The following is a 21,198-nucleotide window of genomic DNA, read 5'->3' as shown; positions in this document are numbered from 1 at the left end:
TTGTAGCTTGCTGTGACAAACACTCATTTGTAAGTAGCAAGTGCTTCGCTGGAGCGGCCTGTCTCCCATTGATGGCCATGTATTTAAAGTTGCAATATAGAAAGCGACTTCTATAGGTCAGCGATGTTAAAGCTGAAATTTTACAGAATTTATTCTGTATAAAGCACTGTATTACATACGCTATTATGTAAAGCATTTCAGATCACTCTACCTTAAACTCTTCTCAGCAGCAAGGTCCTGATAAGGAAAAGCAGTTGAGCAGCATTTGAAGGTATATGTGTGCTTAAGTGTCCCAGCAGGAAAATACTGGAGAAGAAGATAATCAGTGAACAACGATTTTCTAACAGCATGTGGCAGGACAGAGTTGTCTCCACCCAAGATAACCACAGATGACTATACTAAAAACTGAAAATTAATAGGCATTGTCAAGGCAGCATGGCTCTATTTGCCCTTGACAGTTGGTGGTGGTCTGAGAACTTCCTGAAGGTCATAGTCCAGGCTTCTGCTTTTAGGACGTGTCCTGTAAGCCTATTGTTGTTCTTCTTTTGTTTCATATGTCCTATTTATAGAAATAAGTAGAACAAAGCAAGTAACCAACGGGGATACAGCAAATAATGTATAATTGTACCTAAAAATAGATACTCTAGAGAGAGCAGAACACCTCATAAGCCACAGAAATAATCATTATCATGCTTGAAAAATGATTCTAATGAGAGAGGAAAATGCTTTGGTCCTGAGAGCCTGGGTAGAACAAAAAATAATAGAATCAAAATGGGTCTTAACTTACATTTGTATTGTGAACATTTATATAGCTAAAACTAACTCCCTTGACTTAATGTTGCCGCATTTGGATGTGTTGTAAAGGTTATATTTGCAAGCTTGTGATATTTGCATAATAGTTGCATTTTGTTGTTGTTGTTTAAATGCATCCAGAGCACGTTATTTTCTGATATAGTTTGATTTCAAGAGCTACACAGTGGTAGCACCATATTGCCTGTAAGCTGGTAGATTGAAGTCAGATTTACCACAAATTAACATAAGGATACTATTTGAGCTCTTCTAATTACATGCGGTTTTGAAGGGAAATGGTGGTTGCTTTCATCAAATGAATCTGAGCTCAAATATTTCTCTTCTTTTTCTGCTGAGGTTAGATGTAAAGGCACTTAAAGTGCGTAACCGCACACTATAATTTTCACAAATCACTGTTGCTGTCATGATCAGGAAGTGTTGTTAATACAGCTGATTTCTGCACAATTGTCAGATTTCAGGGCTGGAAAAAATATCATTATTTTGCCACAGTCATTTTTGGCTGTTTTTCTTCTCTTTTTGAACTGTCAAGCAAAGATAACTTTCCGGCAATGTGTCTCTGCTACCCCCCAACTGTTAACTTCATGCAGTTGCTAGGGCTCAGCGAGTCCTTTGTCCAGCCTGTCTTTATGAAAATATCCTTGCTTAAGACATGAAACATAACATTGCCTTTAAAAAAAAAATATACATTTTGTATATAAAAATGTCTGTGAAGCACATTAAAAAGCACATTAAAAAGGCTCTGCTTTGCCTTTTGTAGGTGATCTGAGAAGTTGAACAGGAAATCTCATTTGAAACACCTCCCCCCATTTCTTTTAATGTTCTGCCACTTCTTTTAGACTGTCCTGGAAGCAGAGCAGCTAGCTGAAGGCGGGGGGAGAGTGTTGTAGAAATGAGTTCAAACTGGTAAGAAGGTTGCATTCAGTTCAAGATGGAGATTCGCCTACTTAATTCTGAATTAACTTTTTTTTTCTAAATCAGTTCATTTCTTTCTCCAAATTGGTTATATTTACATACTGTTGACATTTATCAAAAGAAAGATGCACTGCCATCTGGTGTCAGAACTGTGTTCACATGAGCAAAGACATTTGTACAGAAAAAAATCTAATGTGGTATAACAAGTTGCTTCCTAAGCTCTGAAAAAGAGACTAGACTGTTCAGAATAAACAGTGTCCACGCTGATGAGCCCTGCACCAAAAAAAAACCAAGAAGAAACACAGTAGTTTCATTACTGGAAAATTGCAGGCTAGGTAAAGGGACTTGCATGTAAACGTGCCTGCTGCTTGTTTCTTTTGTAGGTGGAAGAGGGGGAGATGGATGCCCTGTTATCACCTTTCCAGACTATCCAGCTTTCAGCGAGATCCCTGAGAAGGAGTTCCAGAACGTCCTGACGTACCTGACGAGCATCCCAAGGTTAGCACCTGTCTAGGAGAAAATACCCTTTCATCTGCTAAGTGATTTTTCACATTCAGTCACTTACATGGTCACTTACATGGTAATACATTGGTATTTAATTAAAGAAAAGGAAAATGCAGCTTATAGTGTAGTGTCAATAAGTGTTGACTAGTGACAGCTGCCTAATGTCGTTGTTAGATGAATTATATAGTACTATTTATATTTCAGCAGAAAATTACTTCCTGGTACGTATGGATGCAGATTCTGTGATGGACGTTGTCTTCTTGTTTCTTATCTTTGCTATATCTTAGAGTGCAATGTTCTGTGTTTTAATTGAAAACATGTATAATTTTGGCAGAACATGCTAATTCCTGGATGCTACTCAGGATGTTACTCAGTGTGAGGGAATACTCCATAGTTACATACAGAGGTTTGCCCTAACCACTTGTGCTCTGTTTCCCTGGCTCAGTTGAATGTACAGTCTTATGAAGCACTTCCAAAACTTTGACTGAGGGTGCTAAGCAGGCCCAGCAATTAATCCTGCTTCTCTTAGAGGGCGCGGTAGTATTATCAATGGGCTGCTCAATAAAAATTGTGGTTTTGTTGAAAATCTGTTAGGGAATCAAATAGTGGGGTTCAAGGCCCTGATGGAGGGGAGGAAGGCAAGTAGCAGAGTAGGGTACAGACCCTAGACTTCAAGAGAACAGACTTTGGGCTTATTCAGGGAACTGGTAGGTGGGATTCAATGGAAGGCAACTCTGAAGAGTAAATCTGCTGAGGAAAGCTTGCAAGTTTTTAAGGACATCATTCTCCAAGCACAGGAATGGTACATCCTGGAAAATGAATAGACATAACAGGAGACTGACCTGGCTGGACAGGGAGCTTGTGACTGAGCCACGGTACAAAGACAGCATACAGGAAGCGAACGCTGGGACAGGGACAGGAATATAGAAACATTGCCCAAACATGTAGGGATGATTTCAGGAAAGTCAAAGCACACCTGGAGCTGAGGGACAAGGAGCAAGGGACATAAAGGGCCCCCCAATAAAACTTCTGTTGCTTTAGCAGTACAGGAGTAAACAAGGAAAATGTAGACCTGTGCTGAACGGGGTGGGTAAATTAGCAGCAGCCAATGCAGATGAGGCTGAGTCACTTGAATTCTTCGCTTCAGTCTTCTCTGACAGTGTCTCCCAGGCCTATGTGTTTAGAGACAGGGTTCAAGGAGGAGAATGACTAGCAATGGGTGAGGATCAAGTCAAGGATCTCTTGAGAAATCTTGACCCAAATCTAGTCTTTGGGATAACATGAACTACATTGAGAGTGGTGAGGAGGCTGGACAATGTCATAGCGAGACTGCTCTCCGTCATCTTTGACAGATGGGCTGCTGGGTGGGTGAGAAACTGCTTGGATCATCAAGCTCAAAGAGTGGTGGTTAACGGCTCATGCTCTACCTGGAGACAGAGTTCTTCAGGGAAGAATATGTATCTGTGTTGCCTGACATCCTTGGCAAGGATCTGGAGGAGGACATAGAGTGCACCCTCATCGGGTTTGTGGCTGAGAAAGTAGTCAACCAGTCAATACACTTGAGGGAAGGACTGCCATTCAGAGGAACCTAGACGGGCAGGAGGAGTGGGCTGACAGGAACCTCATGAAATTCGACAACGACAAATGCCAAGTCATGCAATTGGGATGTACTAACCCTCGGCAAGAGTGTGGGCTGGGAACTAACTGGCTGCGGGGCTGCTCTTCTGAAAAGGACCTGGAGGCCCAGGTGGGCAGCAGGCTAAACGTGAGCTGCAGGGTGCCCTGATAGCAGTGAAGGCTGGCGACCCAGGGGCTGCACCAGCAGGAGCATGGCCTGGAGCAGGTGACAGCTGGGGTCCGCTGGCTGGCTCTTTTAGACCCCACCTGCAGTGTGGGCCCAGCTCTGAGCTACCATAGGGCGAGTACTCAAAAGCTGGAGTGAGTCCAGCAGGGCCCCGTAATGGTCGGGGCTGGAGCTGATGTGCAAGGAGAGGCTACAGGAGTGGGGTTTGCTCAGCTGGGGGAGGGAAAGCTGTGGGGGCCCAACAGTCACCACTCCCACTGATGGGGGGCAGTGGGGAGATGGTAGTAGGCTCCTCACAGAGGTGGGCGGCGGGGAGAAAGGCACCCCGTGTGGGAATGGGAACAGAGAGGTTCTGACCTGGATATAAGGAAAAAAAAAAAGTCACTGGGAGGATAATGAAGCATTGAGAGAGGCTGCCAAGAGAGGCTATGGAGTCTCTGTCCCTGGAGGTTTTTAAGACCTGGCCGTAGAAAGCCCTTAACAACCTGGTCTGAATTTGGAGTTGACCATGCTTTGAACATGAGGTTGGACTAGAAGCCTCCTGAGATCCCTTCAAACCTGAATGATTGTATGAATCAAGAGATCTCCTTTATGTCTTTCTCAAATTGGGCTATATGGCTCTCCCAGCTTAAAAAGTCTTAGAAACACAGGTTGTGTAACACTGATCAAATGTTGGTCTCAAGCTGTATTTCGCATTCTTTTCACTGACAGCATTCAGTGCAACTCAGCATGGACCATGCTCAATTCACGTTTGGAACAAATCGTGGCAGATTTCCTTCATGCATGTGTGTGCTTTTGTTTACTGTACATGCATGAAGAGAAACAGTGTTCTCATGTAGAGGGCTTTGCTATTAATTATTTCGTAGGACCTACTGCCTGTGAGGGAATACTGGTTATACGCAGCACAATACTGTGAGGTGCCTTCCTGGTTGTACTCGTTAACCCCTAGTTTACCAGGGAGAGGAGCCGTGAAGCTGACCGCCAGCTTAATTTTCTTTGTTTATCGCTGTCTTAGTTAAACTGTGTGGTGCTAAGCCTCCCTTGATAGTATCTTTCTTGGATACTGTTATTACAAATAATTATGTACTAAATTCACATCTGCTCCTCCTTTTGAAAGTCCTTGGTGGTGTGCTTCATGGTGGCCCATTGAACTTCTGCACAGAGTGGGGTTTATGTGAGAAATTCTGAACAGAACAAACAGCATGTGGTGCAGGGGGGAGGACTGAGCGCATCCCAGAGCATCAGTTTGGCAGGAGCGCGTTTTTACTAATTGAAAGTCTGGGAGTAGATTTTCTGGAGGCTTTTCTGTTCGTTTCCTCTAGCCTCCAACAATTATTCTATGCGTATTTAGCCAGAAGTGGCCATTCCTTAAGTCTGGCCGTTCTTGTAGGATTTTCTTGTTTCTTTAATTTCTAATTCTTTAGAAAGAGAACACTGTTCTATGTAAACGAAGGAGATAGCCCAGCTGGCTAGATATGAAGAGTAAGATATTAACTATTGTGACTATAACAATATTTTAGGTATTAGGGTGATAACTTTTCAATTTCAAACTTGTAAAAATAATGCCGCTGTAAAGATACTGATAAAACTGGGACCTTTTTGTGCCTGAGAATTGCTATAATCTCAAAGGGCTGAAGACATCCCTGACATCTTTGCTAGCGGTGTTACGAGCTTACTGTGTAAAATTTTGTTTATGAGCCATTGTGCAGGTTTATAGGAGTAACAAACTGCAGAAATGCCAGTTGGATGTCAGCATACATCTCCTTATAAAATATGTTTTGCTAATGATAAATTATTGACTGCCCAAAGATGGGAAGTATTGTAATTTTCCTTGATATTTCTAGTGCTGTTAAAGGTGTTGCAAAATAGGACTTTTGCTCTTAACTTAGTTTTCAAGGGCTAAAATTTCAAAGACTGTTTTGGATGCTTTGGAAACTGCTTTTGAGGGAAGTGGAGGCAGTTTGTTATTTATTTATTTTGTAAGTTTATTGAAGAGGCCTAAGGAGTACAGATTTACAGGAAGGATAAAAATGCAGCCCACAGCTTTTATGCGTGGACTGCTCTCCAGATTAGTGTCGTTTAGCTTATGAAATACGTAACTCTCTCTTTTGGCTGTTCTGACTGACTGAGGGGAAATGGACTTTTCTATGAAAAACCCTGTAGAGCACGGGCATGTCTGGAGCCACAACAGTTCCTCAGAAAACTACTTGTGCTACTTGGCCCCGTACAAGATTCCTGATCACAGCAAGGGGTTGGCAGCAATAACTCAAAACTCATTGTCTGACTGCCTGCAGTCACATGTTAAGGGAAATGATATTTCATGGGAATGACAATGAGGAGCTACTAAGAGCCTCGTAAGAAAGGACCTTTCTGTGCTCTGCAGTAGGGTTCACCCAATAAAATATTTACTGGTATAGTAAATCTTAGCAGTGGCATCAGGTTTTCAAGATTTGTTCCCAAGTGAAAGAAGTCTTGGTAATAAGACTAGCTTAGGACTTTGTTGAAAGAGGAAGAACTGAAACCTCTTAACCTACCTTTATTATTCCCCCTAATTTTATAGGTAAACATGACCTTGCCCCCTCTTACCACATTCTTGTTCTATACTATCTAAACACTGGGTTACGCAAGCTTTTTCTGTGTAAACTTTCTCTTATCTTTTTCTTAGTGAACTTTAATCATGAAGAGTTAAATGGAACTATTACAATTTGCACGTTACCAACTTAGATGACCATGGAGTAGAATAGTGCAAATAGCAGAGCTATCAGCATGTGCTCAGATGTGTAAATGCCTGATACATAAGGATATTAAGAAAGGAGACAGTGGAAAGGGAATACCTCATCTCAATTTAAGATACTCGGTTAACCCTGGTGCAACTCTATATCATTAAGCAGAGAGCTGAACCATCTTCTTAACCATGTTGTTAACGTTGCAAGGTAAATTCATGTTCTACAGATAGCTGGATAAAATACGATGTCTAATGTGTGGTTTGTAATAATCTCAAAACACTCAGTACAGGGTTGTTGACATGGTGTGTGACAACAGTCAGGTACCATGTATATTTAAAGATCACTGCTGTATCAGGAAAATTGATGGATTAAGGATGAGTACTCTAGACAATAGAAAATTATAGCTAATCCTTTTATAACTACTGTTTTGGTAATGTAAAGGTATAAGTGTAATACTTCAGAAACAGATTTTTCCTTTTAGCAGCTAGTAATTTTTTTATTATTATTGAAGTACAAAATAAAGTTTTATTAAAAAGGTGGGGATTCTTTTACTGAGACAGATTTTGCTTAGGTCAAGTGATTTTTGTTTTTATACATATAGTACACAAGATGAAAGAAGGAGAATCCACGGCAGTATGTAATGTGTTTAAGGCAATGCTTTCGAGGAAGAGTATTTTAACTAAAAAGTTGAATTGGTACAAATACTTTACATGTAAGTATTGATCCACAGGAATTAATAGTTCTTATCGATAGAGTTGCTGAATACAGTCATATCTGTAGATAAGTGTCTGTAAGAGGGTACCTCTGTAAATTCAACTGGGAGAGGACAGTGAGCCAAGTCTTGCATCTATTTGAGATGCTTTGAGGACATTTTATAATGTCTGTGTAGCTAGTCTGATTCTCCTGCAGAAGAAGAATGTCTCCTAATTCTTCACTGGGTGAGTCCTTTGGGAATTGTTGCTGAGCTGGGTAGGAAGAGGAGGTAATGCAGAATGAGGTTGTCTCACCTCTTAGCTGAGTAAAAAACTGATGACCTCCATACACAGTGTCCATCATTCTTATTGCAAAGTGGGAGAGGAACCTGTGGGATGTACCTTTTACAGGATGGAGGAAGAATATTCCATTCAGGTTTAGAATAGGCTCCTGAAATAGCTGCCTAATGTACCCTTAAGAAGTCATCTCAGGGCATTCAGTATTCTCTTCTTTTTTCCTCTGTTTTGAAAGTATTTTTTCCTCTTTCTATTTATGCTACTAAATAGACTTTTAAGATTTGTGATGTACCCTGAAGGCAAGTGTTATTCATACTTCTATCCATCACAGCTGTCACTCTAAACCTATTTTATTAAGTGTGTACACATTCTTGGAATATGAATTTACCAAATGTGGGGTGTAGCATGAGAACTTGGTCCAGAAGAAATTAATACATAATTGCAGTGGTTAAAAAAAAAAAAAAAAAAGACAGGATTTTTCAACATACGGTTTTGTTCTGTTTAATTAGCAGTTTCTAATATGCAGTACGAGAGAACAAAAGGATATAGTTTTAATGCTTTTCTTCATTGCTCATATGGGTTCTTCTTTGAACAAAGAAAGCAAGCTAAAATTCTTGTGGTCACAAGAGATTGGAAAATTAGTATTTCAAATATGTAACACTGAGTCTTAAATACAAAGTTCCTTTCAAGAGAAATAAAAAATAGTGTAGATTAGAAAATTCAGAACAGGTTTTGATGGCCAGTTTGAGTCCCAACACTGCTGATTAAATATAGTACGCAGGCCTTTTGTACTTGTATTCAGAAGGAGCCTTGTACAGCCTGTCTTTGTAATGCCCTTCTGTCCTACTGCATGATCTTGAGCATATCTCAGGTTAACTTGTCGTGTTCGGCAATTTCCTGTTTTGAAATCTGTCCTTGTCGGTTTCCTGCCCGGGAGAACGTCCCCTTCTTTGAGATCCTGATGGTTTACAAATGCTTGAACACCATGTGGCCTTCTAAGAAATCCTATTGTTTGTGGTACCGTCTGGTGTTGGAAACTAGGGAGCCATCCTGTCCGAGTAACAAAACAGAACGAGATGACCTCTGAAAGTGTCAACGTCCGACAGTTTGAAAGCTCAGTTGTTAGGGTTTGCTAAGCTTCAGGCAGACCTTTCCTTGTAACCTGTACACCAGCTCCCCATCATTTGGGACAACACTGGGGTTACCTGGAAAACTGAAAATGAAATATCTGTGCTAAGCCTTCCAGCAGGTTCAGATCCGAGAAGACTTCACTAGCGTAGGTGCAGCAAAGCGTGGCGGGGTGGATTTAGGTAGGGACCAGAAGAACATGGCACAGCACGGCATGGGTGTTGCTGGAGCTAACAAACCTCAGTGCAAGGGGCACTGGAGAGCACAGAGCTAGGGTCTGGCCAGTCTCCTCGGCATAGATCCACCACTGCTCTCTGGAAGCAGGGGCAGCCATGTGTGCTAATTTTGGCTGGCATAGAGTTAATTTTCTTCATAGTAGCTAGGATGGGGCTGTGTTTTGGATTTGTGCTGGAAACAGGGTTGACAATACAGAGATGTTTTCCTTATTGCTGAGCAGTGCTTACACAGAGCCAAGGCCTTTTCTGCTCCTCACCCCACCCCACCAGCGAGGAGGCTGGGGGTGCACAAGAAGTTGGGAGGGAACACAGCTGGGACAGCTGACCCCAACTGACCAAAGGAATATTCCATACCATATGACGTCATGCTCAGCATATAAAGCTGGGGCAAGAAGGAGAAAGGGGGGGTTGTTTGGAGTGATGGCATTTGTCTTCCCAAGTAACCATTAGTCGTGATGGAGCCCTGCTTTCCTGGAGATGGCTGAACACCTGCCTGCTGATGGGAAGAAGTGAATGAATTCCTTGTTTTGCTTTGCTTGCGTGCGTGGCTTTTGCTTTCCCTATTAAACTGTCTTTATCTCAACCCACGAGTTTTCTCACTTTTACCCTTCTGATTCTCTCCCCCATCCCACGGGGGGTGAGTGAGTGAGTGGCTGTGTGGTGCCTAATTGCTGGCTGGGGTTAAACCACGACACCATGTTGGGGTAACGCTGTGTTTTGAGCTGGTAAGTCCCTCAGGGTCCAGGCTGACCTTGTGAAGAGCCCGTGTGGGAGGGTAACCACATGTGTTTCCTCATTTATCTGCAAACTAAATAAGCAGCCCATCACTTGCTAAGAGTTAACTACTTTTGTTTTATAGAGTGGCAGGGATGAACGTCACCACATATGGGTAAGAAGTGCCAAAAACCAGGCACCCTGACAGTTTGCACTGACACACTGAGCAACAGCTTTGCAGCTTCAGTGTCTATTCGTGTCAGCTGTGTTTCATTTCCACGCTCTCCTCTTTGTGGGATTACAATCCAGGCTGAAGATGTGGAACCTGTACCCTGCTGTTACCTTGGCAGCCCCTCAAATTCATCAGTGAGAACATCACAGGACTTCCAGCAAAATCTGTCATGCTGTGTGTGCCCTTCCTTTCTCAGAACACAGCTGCCAAACAGTTGTAAATGCCATATGTTCCTGTAAGCAGAAAGGAAATGTAAAGGCTTAGGTTTGAAGTAAGAGTGTTGCATCTTAAAGTTAAGCGGTAGTCTGAAGCTTTTGTGTCAGATACATAGTTTGACAAGATTAGGTCAAAGCTCAACACGTTACTTAGAGTCTGAATTTTTACTGGGTTTGGAACAATTTACATTTGTTTTGATGTCCACCTTGTGAATGTCTTAAACTTGTTTTAAAGCTCAGCTCTGTATAGGCAAAGCCTTTCTAGTCTTTAAATCCCACTTACACCTTCAGGGCTTAGAGGATTTGAATAGTATGCATGACACACACTGTCCAGTGTTAAATTTAATCTGCTAAGGAGACAAAGTAAATTAAGCACTGTAAAATTGTGAAAGTTGATTACTAAAATGCTGGACCTCACGCAGGAGCTTTCATTAGTCCAGTCTTAAGTTCAGAGTATTTAACACCCTATCTAAATATAAACTTACCTTTCTAAAACACAGCATTCCAGATAAGGCTGTACCAATACTTCATGCAGTGGCATTAATGGTTGTTGAAGTGTACTGGAAATATGTATAATTCCAATATAATAGTTCTGAATAAGTGTAAAAATGCTTTTATGGAATCTGACTTACAGTTCTAAAGCGAGGATCATGTAGACTTGCTGATGCTCATATCTACTTAAGCTTAACCAAAGTGGAGCCTTTTGCCTTTGTTGACCTATTTATCCTTAATTGTCGCTCAAGAATATTGTGGTCTACGTCAGCCATCTGTAGTTAAGTCTAAATGAGTCCTGCAAGTTGTTGTCTTTCTTCAACAGGTCCTTCCAAAAGCAGCTCTGCGTGACCTGAAGAAATTACATTGGATTTTCCATTTCCAAAACTCTTCTTTAAAAAAAGCTTACTTCAGTTAATTTCACACACTAAAAGAGGATCTGTTAAGCAATAACTTTGTCTTTTAATGATTATTTCTGTACCTGCAGAAATGCATCAAAGCTGTTCTGATTTTAGTCTGTGGGGTTCCTTGGTGGGGTAAAACTTTCTAAGTTACCATAAAAAAAGGCTGATGGGTACCACAGAAAGGAAATCAGTGCATGTAGTACAAGCATATGTCCAGGTCCAGGCAGATAATGATGCCTGGACACTTTAGTTCTCATTTTTCACACTGGCTATATTCCTTCAGCTTCTCCCCAACAGCATAAGCTTTCTGGAGCAGAAAGAATGTCAGCATATATGATGGAACATAGCCAACATTACTGTACTCTAGTCAGTCATGTTTGCTTGTTTATTTTAAGGAGGAATTGGCTTGAAAGTGGGAGAGAGACTGTTTTCAGGACCTAGAGTAGCACAGGAGATAAAGCGGAGCTATAGGGACCAGTCAAGGAAGACACTGACACCCATATCTCTGAAGCTGAGTTGAGAGGGAAAAAAGAAATGTGACTGTGTATGCTATATAAATCAGTGTAAATACTTAAAAATAAATCAGGCGTGTACCAATACTGCTTATTTGGCTGAGGAACACAAGCTATGCTTGAGACAAAAGTGCCTCAGGTAAACAGGTTTGGATTTATATCGCACAATTTCAAGGGACCTGCTGCTGTGCAGGATAAAGACCTTTGGTTTCCTTTGAGACCAAGGCTTGAGAGCAGCTCTCTGGTCGTCACTGAGTTGTCACTCGCCTCATCAACAGTACGTCTCTGATAGTAGCCCATCTTCCTTGTGGGGTCTTGCTTTATAGGTAGATGCAGTAAGCTGTTCCTATCGCAGTCCTGTGGTGACTGAAGGATTTTCAGATCAGGGATAGGGCTGCATGTAACCACGTGTGGCTCTCTGGGTTACAATCATTGTGAAGTTTGGATGAGACTTCCAAAGTTTTGAATTATTATTAGCCCCTTAGACAAAGCTCTTTGAAGTTGCTTTCATTATTTTGTCTCCTGTTTATCTGGCTTTTAAGATCTCCTGTCATTAACACAACCTCGTGTGTAATTATCTTGGCTGTGCTTATAAAGTTTCAAAAAGCATTTTCATGGTGTTGCTCTTGCAGGCTGTATGATTCTGCTCCTCTCTTCTGCCTCATGAGCAAATTATAACCACTTGCCTATCATGGTTTTTATTTATGCCACCTCACAACCCAGCATTCATCTAAATTCTTCTTTGCCCGCTTGCTGCGAAATCCTAAAATACAATTTTGTGTATCTGATGATTTCCCAATCCTGAGGAAATGGAAATACAGTATGCCCTCAGACGTAGCTGGGGTGTGAACTAATAACAGCTGAGACCAAAAGTAAGCATGATAGGAAAGGGAGGAGAGAAGGTTTTCATCAGTGGTACACTGGATAAGATTTAGAGAGAGTTAACTGGAATGTAGAGAAGGAAGGAAAAAAAAAAGGGGGTAGTGGAGGGAGGAAGAGAAACGCATCAGATTTCTTATCTGAACCTTGTCTAATGATGAAACTTTAACAGGTTCAGCTCCAACACAAAGGCTCAGATTTTATTAATTTCCCATGCAGCTTCATCTGTTTCTCTGAAAGGAAGTCAGTAACTATCAAAACGAAAGTAAAGAGAAAGTCCGAATGCTGTGTGTTGAATGTGCGTTTAAAAATCCATCTATTCACAGAATTCCCGTGTAGAATGAAAAAGATGGTAGAATAGTATGCACGTTGTATTCATAGTGATTTAGCTGGGGTTGGTTTTGGGGGGAGCAGTTTTTATTTTCAAAATCAGATTTTAAACATAAGAATCAATGAGAAATGGTGCCTCCTTGCTTACAGGTTATGCTCCTGCTGTGGGGTGTCGCAACATCGGCTGTGTTGGGTGAAATGCAGCTGTTACTGCCAGGAGCTTTATATATAATAATTTTTACTTGGCATTCAGTGATTTTGGACAGACCACTAGAGGCTGCACTTGTATAGCAGCACTTCTGACTGTCTCATTTTGAATTTCTTTTGCTGGAATTCCTTCCCTTTCCTATATTTCTTCATGAACAATGGTCAGCCTTAGTTTGAGTTGAGTAGGGTTTTCCTTCTAGAGTTAAAGTTCATTAAGCTGACTATGAGAGGGCCCAATATGACAAATTCTAGCTCAATAGCCTTTTGTTGAAGCACAGTATAGGCACTCACTAGTTAAACACAGTAAGGAGTAGATGGCAAGTTTTGTCCCTGATTCCAGAGATTTGGATATGGAGAGATAGGTGCAGTGCAGTGACTTCACACCACCAAGCACCGGCTTTAAATTCAGCACCTCGGGAAGCTTGAGGTGAGCCTGTTCCTTGGGTCTGTCCTCAGTGGATGGTTTTCCAAGGAGATCAGAAGCAATGGACGTGTCCTCCCAACTACGCTTCCTGCACTCATTAGCTGACTTCTTCAGTGTTTTCAGCTGAAGAGATACAGCTTACAAAAATTAAAGACAAAACTATATTACTAATTCCATCTGAAATTATGCAGAAGTTGTTAATCATTGTGTTTCCATTTTTGCCCCGCATGCAGTGCCATGTGCCAGAAATGGAGTGCGCTCATCATTTCTGTTTTTTCTCATAAATGTTGCTGGAATAAGAACTGATACCTGATAGACCAGTTACACACCTCAACTGAAAGTGACTCTTGTGGGAATCCAAACTGAGCTGTCAGGTCTGCAGTTTGAATTGAAGCCAAAATGTCATGCCAGTTTGCTTTAGGGCTCAGGAGGTCTGCTAGGTAGCCAAAGAGCTTCATCTGGGTGTTTGTAAATGTTATGTTCATAAATGTTACCCTTGTTAGGAACAATTCCGTTCTCAGATGTGTGCAATACTCTTTGACCTCAGTTAGTCATACATCTGTGGCAGAATTTGGCACCAAACTGCTATTTTCTGTCCAACCAATTAAATGTCATGATGGGATCATGCAACTGTATGTACAACCATCTTTTGGGAATAGGTTTTCATTCTATTTATTTTCTTGGCAGATTGTTTCTTTGCCATTGATATCTCAATACCAATGCAAACTTCAAATTTTCTGTCATAAAAATAGAAAATATAATTTCAAAGTTTGCTAACTTAGGGCAAGTGTAGTTCGTGGGAATGTATTACTGTCCAGCGTCCAGAACACTTCCAACTTGTCTTAGGTGTGTAATCACTTTATGATTTGTACATTTACATTGCAAATTTGGAATATTATTTGTAACATTGGTGTTATAAAGGATTATAAGATTTTTTATTTTCCAGGCTATTCTTCAGTTGAATGCTTTTAAGTACTAGTTTAAGTGCAGGTTTCTAGAAAACACATAAGTAAGCTCTGACATAGCAGCAGCTTTACAAAGCAGTATTCAGCTTAGATACTGTGTTAAAACCTACAGGCTCCCTTAGCAATTGAAACTAGAAAGTTCATTGTCCCATGTAGAGCTCAAATAATGTCTGGTTTATAGGTTTTTTTCAGTTCCTGCTATTTCTAAATTGATTTGATAGGCACCTTTTACAGTGAGGCTGGGTATTATGGGCTATAAAAGCCTGTGATACCTGAAGCTTTTGAACTGGAGCTTTGTGGAGTGTGATACATCCTCTTATTTCCATCATTTACTCAAGAAAGCACAAGACTGCTTTCTTCTCCTTAGAGACTGTGGTTTCCAACATTGAGAAGTCCTTCATCTTTGTCTCACTTTGGATAGTGAGAAAGAAGCTGTCATAAGATCAAAATACTTAATGACCAATCAAGTACAAAAATATTTTAAAATTAATAAGTTTTTTAAAAGTTTTTAAAATAGTTTTTAAATAGTTTTTAAAATTAACACCTTTTAAAATGAGGGTTGTAATGCCAAATATGATAATTATTTTGTTTCTTTTTTAAAATACCCAGCTGGTGGATTTGTTTTGGAATTAAGTGGATAAATTGGCCAGTTTTGAAACAAAGTAGGCTTTATGATAATGAGCAATCAAGAATTGTAAGAAAATGAAATTGCTGTAGGTCTGATTACTGTTTAGTGCCTGGGTACTAGATTTGGTTAATGTTATAGTTCAACTTTTTTTCCTTTGTCAAATTAATAAACCATTAAATTCTTCTGCTCTAGGAAAAACTGCATCCTCTAGGACTTACCTAGTGATCAAATAGAAGAACTCTTGGTTATCCTACATAAGGGACACAAGGAGGGGAGATGTGGGGCAAGACTATGCCAGGTGAATTGTTCCTGCCCTTTTCCTTGCTGGGAAACCAGCATAAAACTGGTAATGTGAAATGTCAGCATAGGGCTTAGCTGAATTATATTCTTTCATAGTTGCTGTACTGGAGATTTCTATCTTGATTTGTTAATACCATTAATACCATGTTCTTCACCGTATTATCTGGTTGTCTTCTAGAGCATATAAAGGCCACTAGGAGATGGCTCTTACCTGCCTTCATTCATTGCCAGGGCATTAGTGATTTCATTTTTTTAATGTATGAAACACTTATGATTAAGAAAGAGTTCTTGTCTCCCCTTCACCCCGCAAGAAGTCATTCCTAGCAGCAGCAGGAGAGATGGAGAAGTGGTCTTTGAAGTGGCCCAGGTTCAGTCAGTTGAAATGCCTCTGAAAATGTAGGATGCAAAGTTTCTCTTGGAAAACAATAACCTCGCTAGTTAGTGTCTGGTTTCCAATAGCCTGTTCCTAAGCAAAGTAACAGAGAATGCTGTTCTTGATGACCCTAGCTTGTTTGCTGATGACTGAATATAGGATGACTTCTGACCTCAAAGAGTCGTAGCTGCTGGAAGCATTTTTATCATTGGGGGCATGATGGGAATGCTTGGTGTTCAAAGTGTTTGTTACCCCTATGCTCAAGCTACTGGACTGTCTCCTTGTAGATGCTGAACCTGTTTGAGCTCCAGCTTGTCTTTTTCTGCACTGGATACAATTCTACCTTTGGGATTTTTTTTTTTTTTTTTTTTTTTTTTAAAGAGCTGGTCTGCATAACCCTTGTGGCATGCCCAAGCATAAACCTAACTGCTGTATAGACAGGATGGACAATGCCATTCCTGAGATGATCTGTCACTGTGTCTTGTATGTTTGCCCTTTCGTGGTACAGTAGCATGGCCAATGATGGGTGGATGGGCCAATTCCACAGTCCTTCCTGCATAGGCCTACACGTTGCATGCCAAAAAAGATCAGGATTTGCGAGTAGCCTGAGACCGTGCATCTCTTCAAGCAGTGTGTGCATATCGCTGATGCACATTGATGGTCAGTGATGAGCTACAGACGGTGAGTAAGCTTTAAGAACGGGTAGTACCAGGGATCTAAAGACAGCTTCTGCTGCTTATCATGCAGATTGCTGCAGACATTACCTTGGTGCTCTGCTCAATGCAGTAATTCTTCACTGAATATTACTGAAGTCCTACTATCAAAATAGCTGTTCAGCCGTTGAGAGCAAGAATTTCTAGTCAGTTTGTATGTATAGGCAGAGGTAGTCAAGGTAGGGAACAATCCTGAGTGTAATGTAAGCCAACTGTTTAATAATAAGGCTTTAAGACTGAAATTCACTTTTATTAAACTGGAATAATTTAACCTAAAATGCTGTACAGAATTTCAAACATCCAAAAGGTTGATGTTATTGAGTCGCTGCGATGAACCTGAAGATTTGCTTTTTTATTATTTGTAATAGAGAGCAATGTATGCAAGCAGTTTTCATACAGCAGCGTAAAAGCAATTTGTGTAGCAGTTGTCACCACCCATACCTTGGAGAAATGCGAGGATCTTTCAGATGATGACTATGTAATTGCTTCCACACACCCCAGAGGGAAGTTTCTTTCTGCAGTCCTATGTACTACAAGCTTTCCCACCCTTTCCCCCAAGTGCATGAGCTCATAAGTCTTGCAAACAAGACAAAGAGGGAGATGTCCCCATAATCTAAAGCTGAGGAGTCGCTAAGTGGAAAATTCAGTTCCTGCTCTCCAGTCTACATGGAGAACTCGGTGCTTGTTGGGCAGGTACTTCAACCTCACTCTCTCACCATCTCCAAATAGTGTTACACTGGCTCCCCAAGATGGAGGGAGAGGACTGAGCAGAAAGTCTACCCTCTGCTGCATTTTTTCCCATTATCTGTCCTCTGTGACCCCTTCCCCTGCTTTCTACCTTTCTGACCTGGCCTTTGCGAGTTTGCCGGACGTATTTCCTGCAGAGCAGGGATGGTTTCTCTGCCTTTCTAAAAATGTTCTGTTCTTTGTGCTGGTGAATAAACAGAAGAACAGAGCTTATCTCATGATGTTGGGGGTTTTTTTGTGTTAGGAGGGAAACAAAGGAAGGAAATACTAACTTTGAATTACAAGCTTATATAAATTATGTTTCAGAAAGTACACCGGATACGAGTTAATGCATTAAAGAAAACAGAAGTTGTAAGGGAAATGTCAAGAATCCTTAATAGGCAGGTGCTTCTGCTAAGGTTGTCTGCTGTTTCTCACCGTAAGAGTTGGTTTCCAGTCATTTACAACTCTGCCAAATTTTCTTTCCATTCGTGAGGTCTCACCTGAGTTTTTGGTTTAAAGTTCGGCCAGAGTAGCTGAGTTGTTCCCAAGAAGCCAGGGAACAAATCCACTCTGCTTTTCAAACATTGAAACAGCTTTTTGTTTGAGAAGCTCAAGTGTCTTCATCCTTTGATCAAGGACTCGGACTTGACACTTTGAAGAATGATGGCCTTTGTGTCAAGGAAATACCTTGAGAAAAATCTCCCTAAATCCCAGGTCACAGATGCTCAGTAGCTACTCGAATCTGTTGTCAGAAATGCCCCACGTCATCCTGGGGCTGATCAGGAGCTTCTCCGTGGTTGCGGAATGAGCTGCCCTAGAGCCAGGTCCGCTACCAGGGCTGAGAGCAGGAAGAGTGTCTGATGGGATGCGAGTGCCGCCTGTTGACAGGCAGGCAGTGCAGGCAAGCTGCCTGACTCAACAGGCGGGACCACGGCCAAGGGAAGCGTCCACCCGAGGGAAGATACTGAAAGATTGAGTAGGGTAAGGGAGACTCAGGTTGGAGGATGAGGGGATTGCGATATTCAGGTAGGGGTGGGGTAAGAACTGATTTGGTCATTTGTCCTGACAGTATAAAATAAAAAAAAATAAAGTGCCAAGACTTTTTGAGCTGTTCTTGACAGCAAGGAATGACAGTGGTTGAAGTGATGAATGGGAGAGACAAATGTGGGTGGTGGTGACAAGTTTATTGGAGAGTGATAGAGAGACGTGAGAAGACCTGGGCTAAGCTGATGAGTACAATGCAACTGGAGCAAGGCAGGGGGTAAAGCCTGATGAGCAGGACAGGCCGTATCCATCAGAGACACAGCGCAGAAGCCAAAATGCTTCACTCTCAAGCACATGGAGGGGGGGGAGGAAATCAGTATTTGGATACAATCTAATAAATATCGCTGAGGGAAAGAGGGACAGCTGGCACTCACAGTTAAATCAGGAGCCACAGGAAAATTGAATACCTGCTTCTTCCCAGAGCACCATTCATCCTGTGCCCTGAAAGAGAGGGGGGGTCTTGCAAACTGTCTTGTAACTACGTACGCAGGTGTTTGTGGCAGCAAAGAGAGGTCAGTAGAGCAAGGGTGGACTGGCAAACAGACCTGTTTCCAATATTTACTTTTCTTGAATACGTGACTTTGTTGTCTTCATAATGTTCTCAACTTTGTTGTACACAATGTCTTAGTTTGGTTTGTTGCTTCCTGCCTACGAGTTGCTGGAGCTGGATCCCAGACTCAATAGCCAGCCCTTTGCAACAAGACACTGTTGTCAAGATAACAAATGTTTTTCCCACCGTGATCGGTTCAGAACAGAGCATTTAATTTTTTTTAAGCAATCTGTGTTAATGGAGTGTTAACAATTTGAAGTCAGATGCTCAAGACTTTGCCCCTGGGTCTCTTCTAGCCAGCAGTGGGGAATCCTGGCTTTTATTTCTGAGCCTGGAAGGGGGACGCATTCTGAATCATGCAACCACCTGACGTATTTGATCCAGTGGAAAAAGAAGGCTGGCTAAAGACATCTTTTGGGCTACCTTAGAGATGTGCTTTCCTCTGTCAACTCTTCCACTTAAGTAAGCCTTGTCTTTTTTTCTAGGAGAATGGTACTAAGCTCTGCTTATTGCTAGGTGTTGAGGCAGATCATTAAGTGTGTGGAGCTGCCTCTTGATCTTCTCTGGGATCCCAGCTGAGCCTGTCTTTCCCCGTGCTCCTGGAGAGAAATCTGATTGATGCTCTGTCAGAGGCTTTGATTTTATTCCTGTTATGCAGAAATGTCAATAGTTTCTTGAAATATGATACAGATGTTGCATTTAGATACTATGTGGGATGTGAGATTATGCTTCCACTGAGGAAGTACGCAAAAATTTCAGGACTCCCAAGGACTTCAACTGAACAAGGGAAATAGCTCTTCAAAATCCACGTAAACTGCTGGGGGAACAGCTGTAGCACCTTTTTGCCTCCATTCATCCATGTTTAGGCTGTGTGACCCAAGGAGTTTGTTTTGCTACCTGATTATTGTGGAACATGGTTGCTATTAGCATTTTAATTTGCTCAGTGACTAAAGATTAAAATGGTGGGAACTTTAAACGGGGAACAGGAAGATGCTAAAATCAATCTGGATCTCTCTCCTCCTCTTGCCCTTCAAATAAAGAAAGAGAAGGAAGAGGGGAAGCTTTAGTAAATCATGGAAATTTACTGTAGTGGGAAGCATATTGCTAGTATAAAGCCCTGTTTGTCTGCAAGGGTTATTTAGGCTTACAAGGCAAGTACTCAGATGTTGTTTATCAGTGTTGTCCTAACCCAGAGGCAAGAGTTAAGTAACATGTGCTGAATGTGGGCAGTGAGGGGTCATTTCTAATATTCTCCAATGTTAAAATGACTGCTTAGCTTCTTTTGAAAGAAAGCAAGTGTTTCTTTGCATTTTTTATGATTATTCATGTTTGCCCTAAATATTTAGTCTGTAAATTTGAGAGATATTATGGTTTTTAAAAGAGAGGGGACAGACTGTGAGTCATGTTTAAATTTGTAATTTTGAGGAATAGCTTAAGATGACACATCTGGGTACCTGTGTTCTTCATCCTCCTCAACATCCTATTATTATTATTATTATTATTATGCTACCAACATAATTTTATAAAGCAGAGCTGGTCTTTTCATGATTCAGCAATCTTGAATAAGGGATCCTGACATTCTGTTGTGTTGATTTTTATATTGTCTCTTAAGGTATGATGATAACAAATCGATGCACAGTGTTTCTAAATGTCACACAGTGCAGACAGTAGGCCTTGCACTAAATTATTATCTGGACTGAAAATACAGCCCATATATTAAAAATAGATGAGAAAATAACAAATCCGAGCCTGTCTGCCTTGTATTTGCCTGTCATTTCCATTTTGATTGCGATTGGCTGGCAAGGGCTGCTGCTGGCATTGCACAATTGGCTTAGATGGGGAATTACAAAACAGGAGCAGATCCCTTGATTGGGACTCGGTAGCACATGCAGCTGAGCACAGGCGAAAAAGAAAGGTCACCCGTACGCAAGGATTTGAGCGGGATCTCTCTCACAGATGTTTCCATTCCAGAGAAGCGCATCTGATCTCATTTTTCTCATCTCTGACTTGGAGTGTTTAAATGCCGTAGGGATTTTTTGTTTCAGTGAATGTAAAAATGCACCTGGGAACAAGTTTGCAACCTGGAATGAGAATTTCAGATGCGCAGAGCAATACCGTGGAATGATCTGAAGGACCTGCGTTTTTAAGGAGTTTTAAATATCAGTGAGGAGGAAGACAATTCAAGCAGAAGGTTAAAAGCAGATGCAAAAGGAAAATAGCTTTGTTTTGATCCTGAAATTATACTGAAAACAGCATGAAGGAGGGATTATATCAGCACCAAAACAATGGAGGAGGCTTTCATTTTCGTCTGAAATAATCTCAGTACAAGAAATGTAAAAACTTTCTTTCGTGAAAAAGAAGAATTCATTATTTGAATA

General features: G+C 41.3%; 1 protein-coding gene across 3 annotated transcripts in view; it reads left to right on the top strand.

Moving 5' to 3' along the window:
• Positions 1 to 21,198, top strand: part of MCF2L (MCF.2 cell line derived transforming sequence like) — a 132,562-nt gene that overhangs the window by 68,843 nt on the left and 42,521 nt on the right. For all 3 annotated transcript variants that reach the window (XM_075137043.1, XM_075137024.1, XM_075137034.1), the window contains exon 3: positions 2,106 to 2,220. In XM_075137043.1, the coding sequence (XP_074993144.1) occupies positions 2,106 to 2,220 (115 nt within the window). The remainder of the gene's footprint in view (positions 1 to 2,105; positions 2,221 to 21,198) is intronic.

Source organism: Calonectris borealis, chromosome 1, assembly GCF_964195595.1.
Source record: "Calonectris borealis chromosome 1, bCalBor7.hap1.2, whole genome shotgun sequence".
Lineage (NCBI taxonomy): Eukaryota > Metazoa > Chordata > Aves > Procellariiformes > Procellariidae > Calonectris > Calonectris borealis.
The sequence above is the reverse complement of the archived record's forward strand: the minus strand, read 5'-3'. Positions and strand labels throughout refer to the sequence as shown.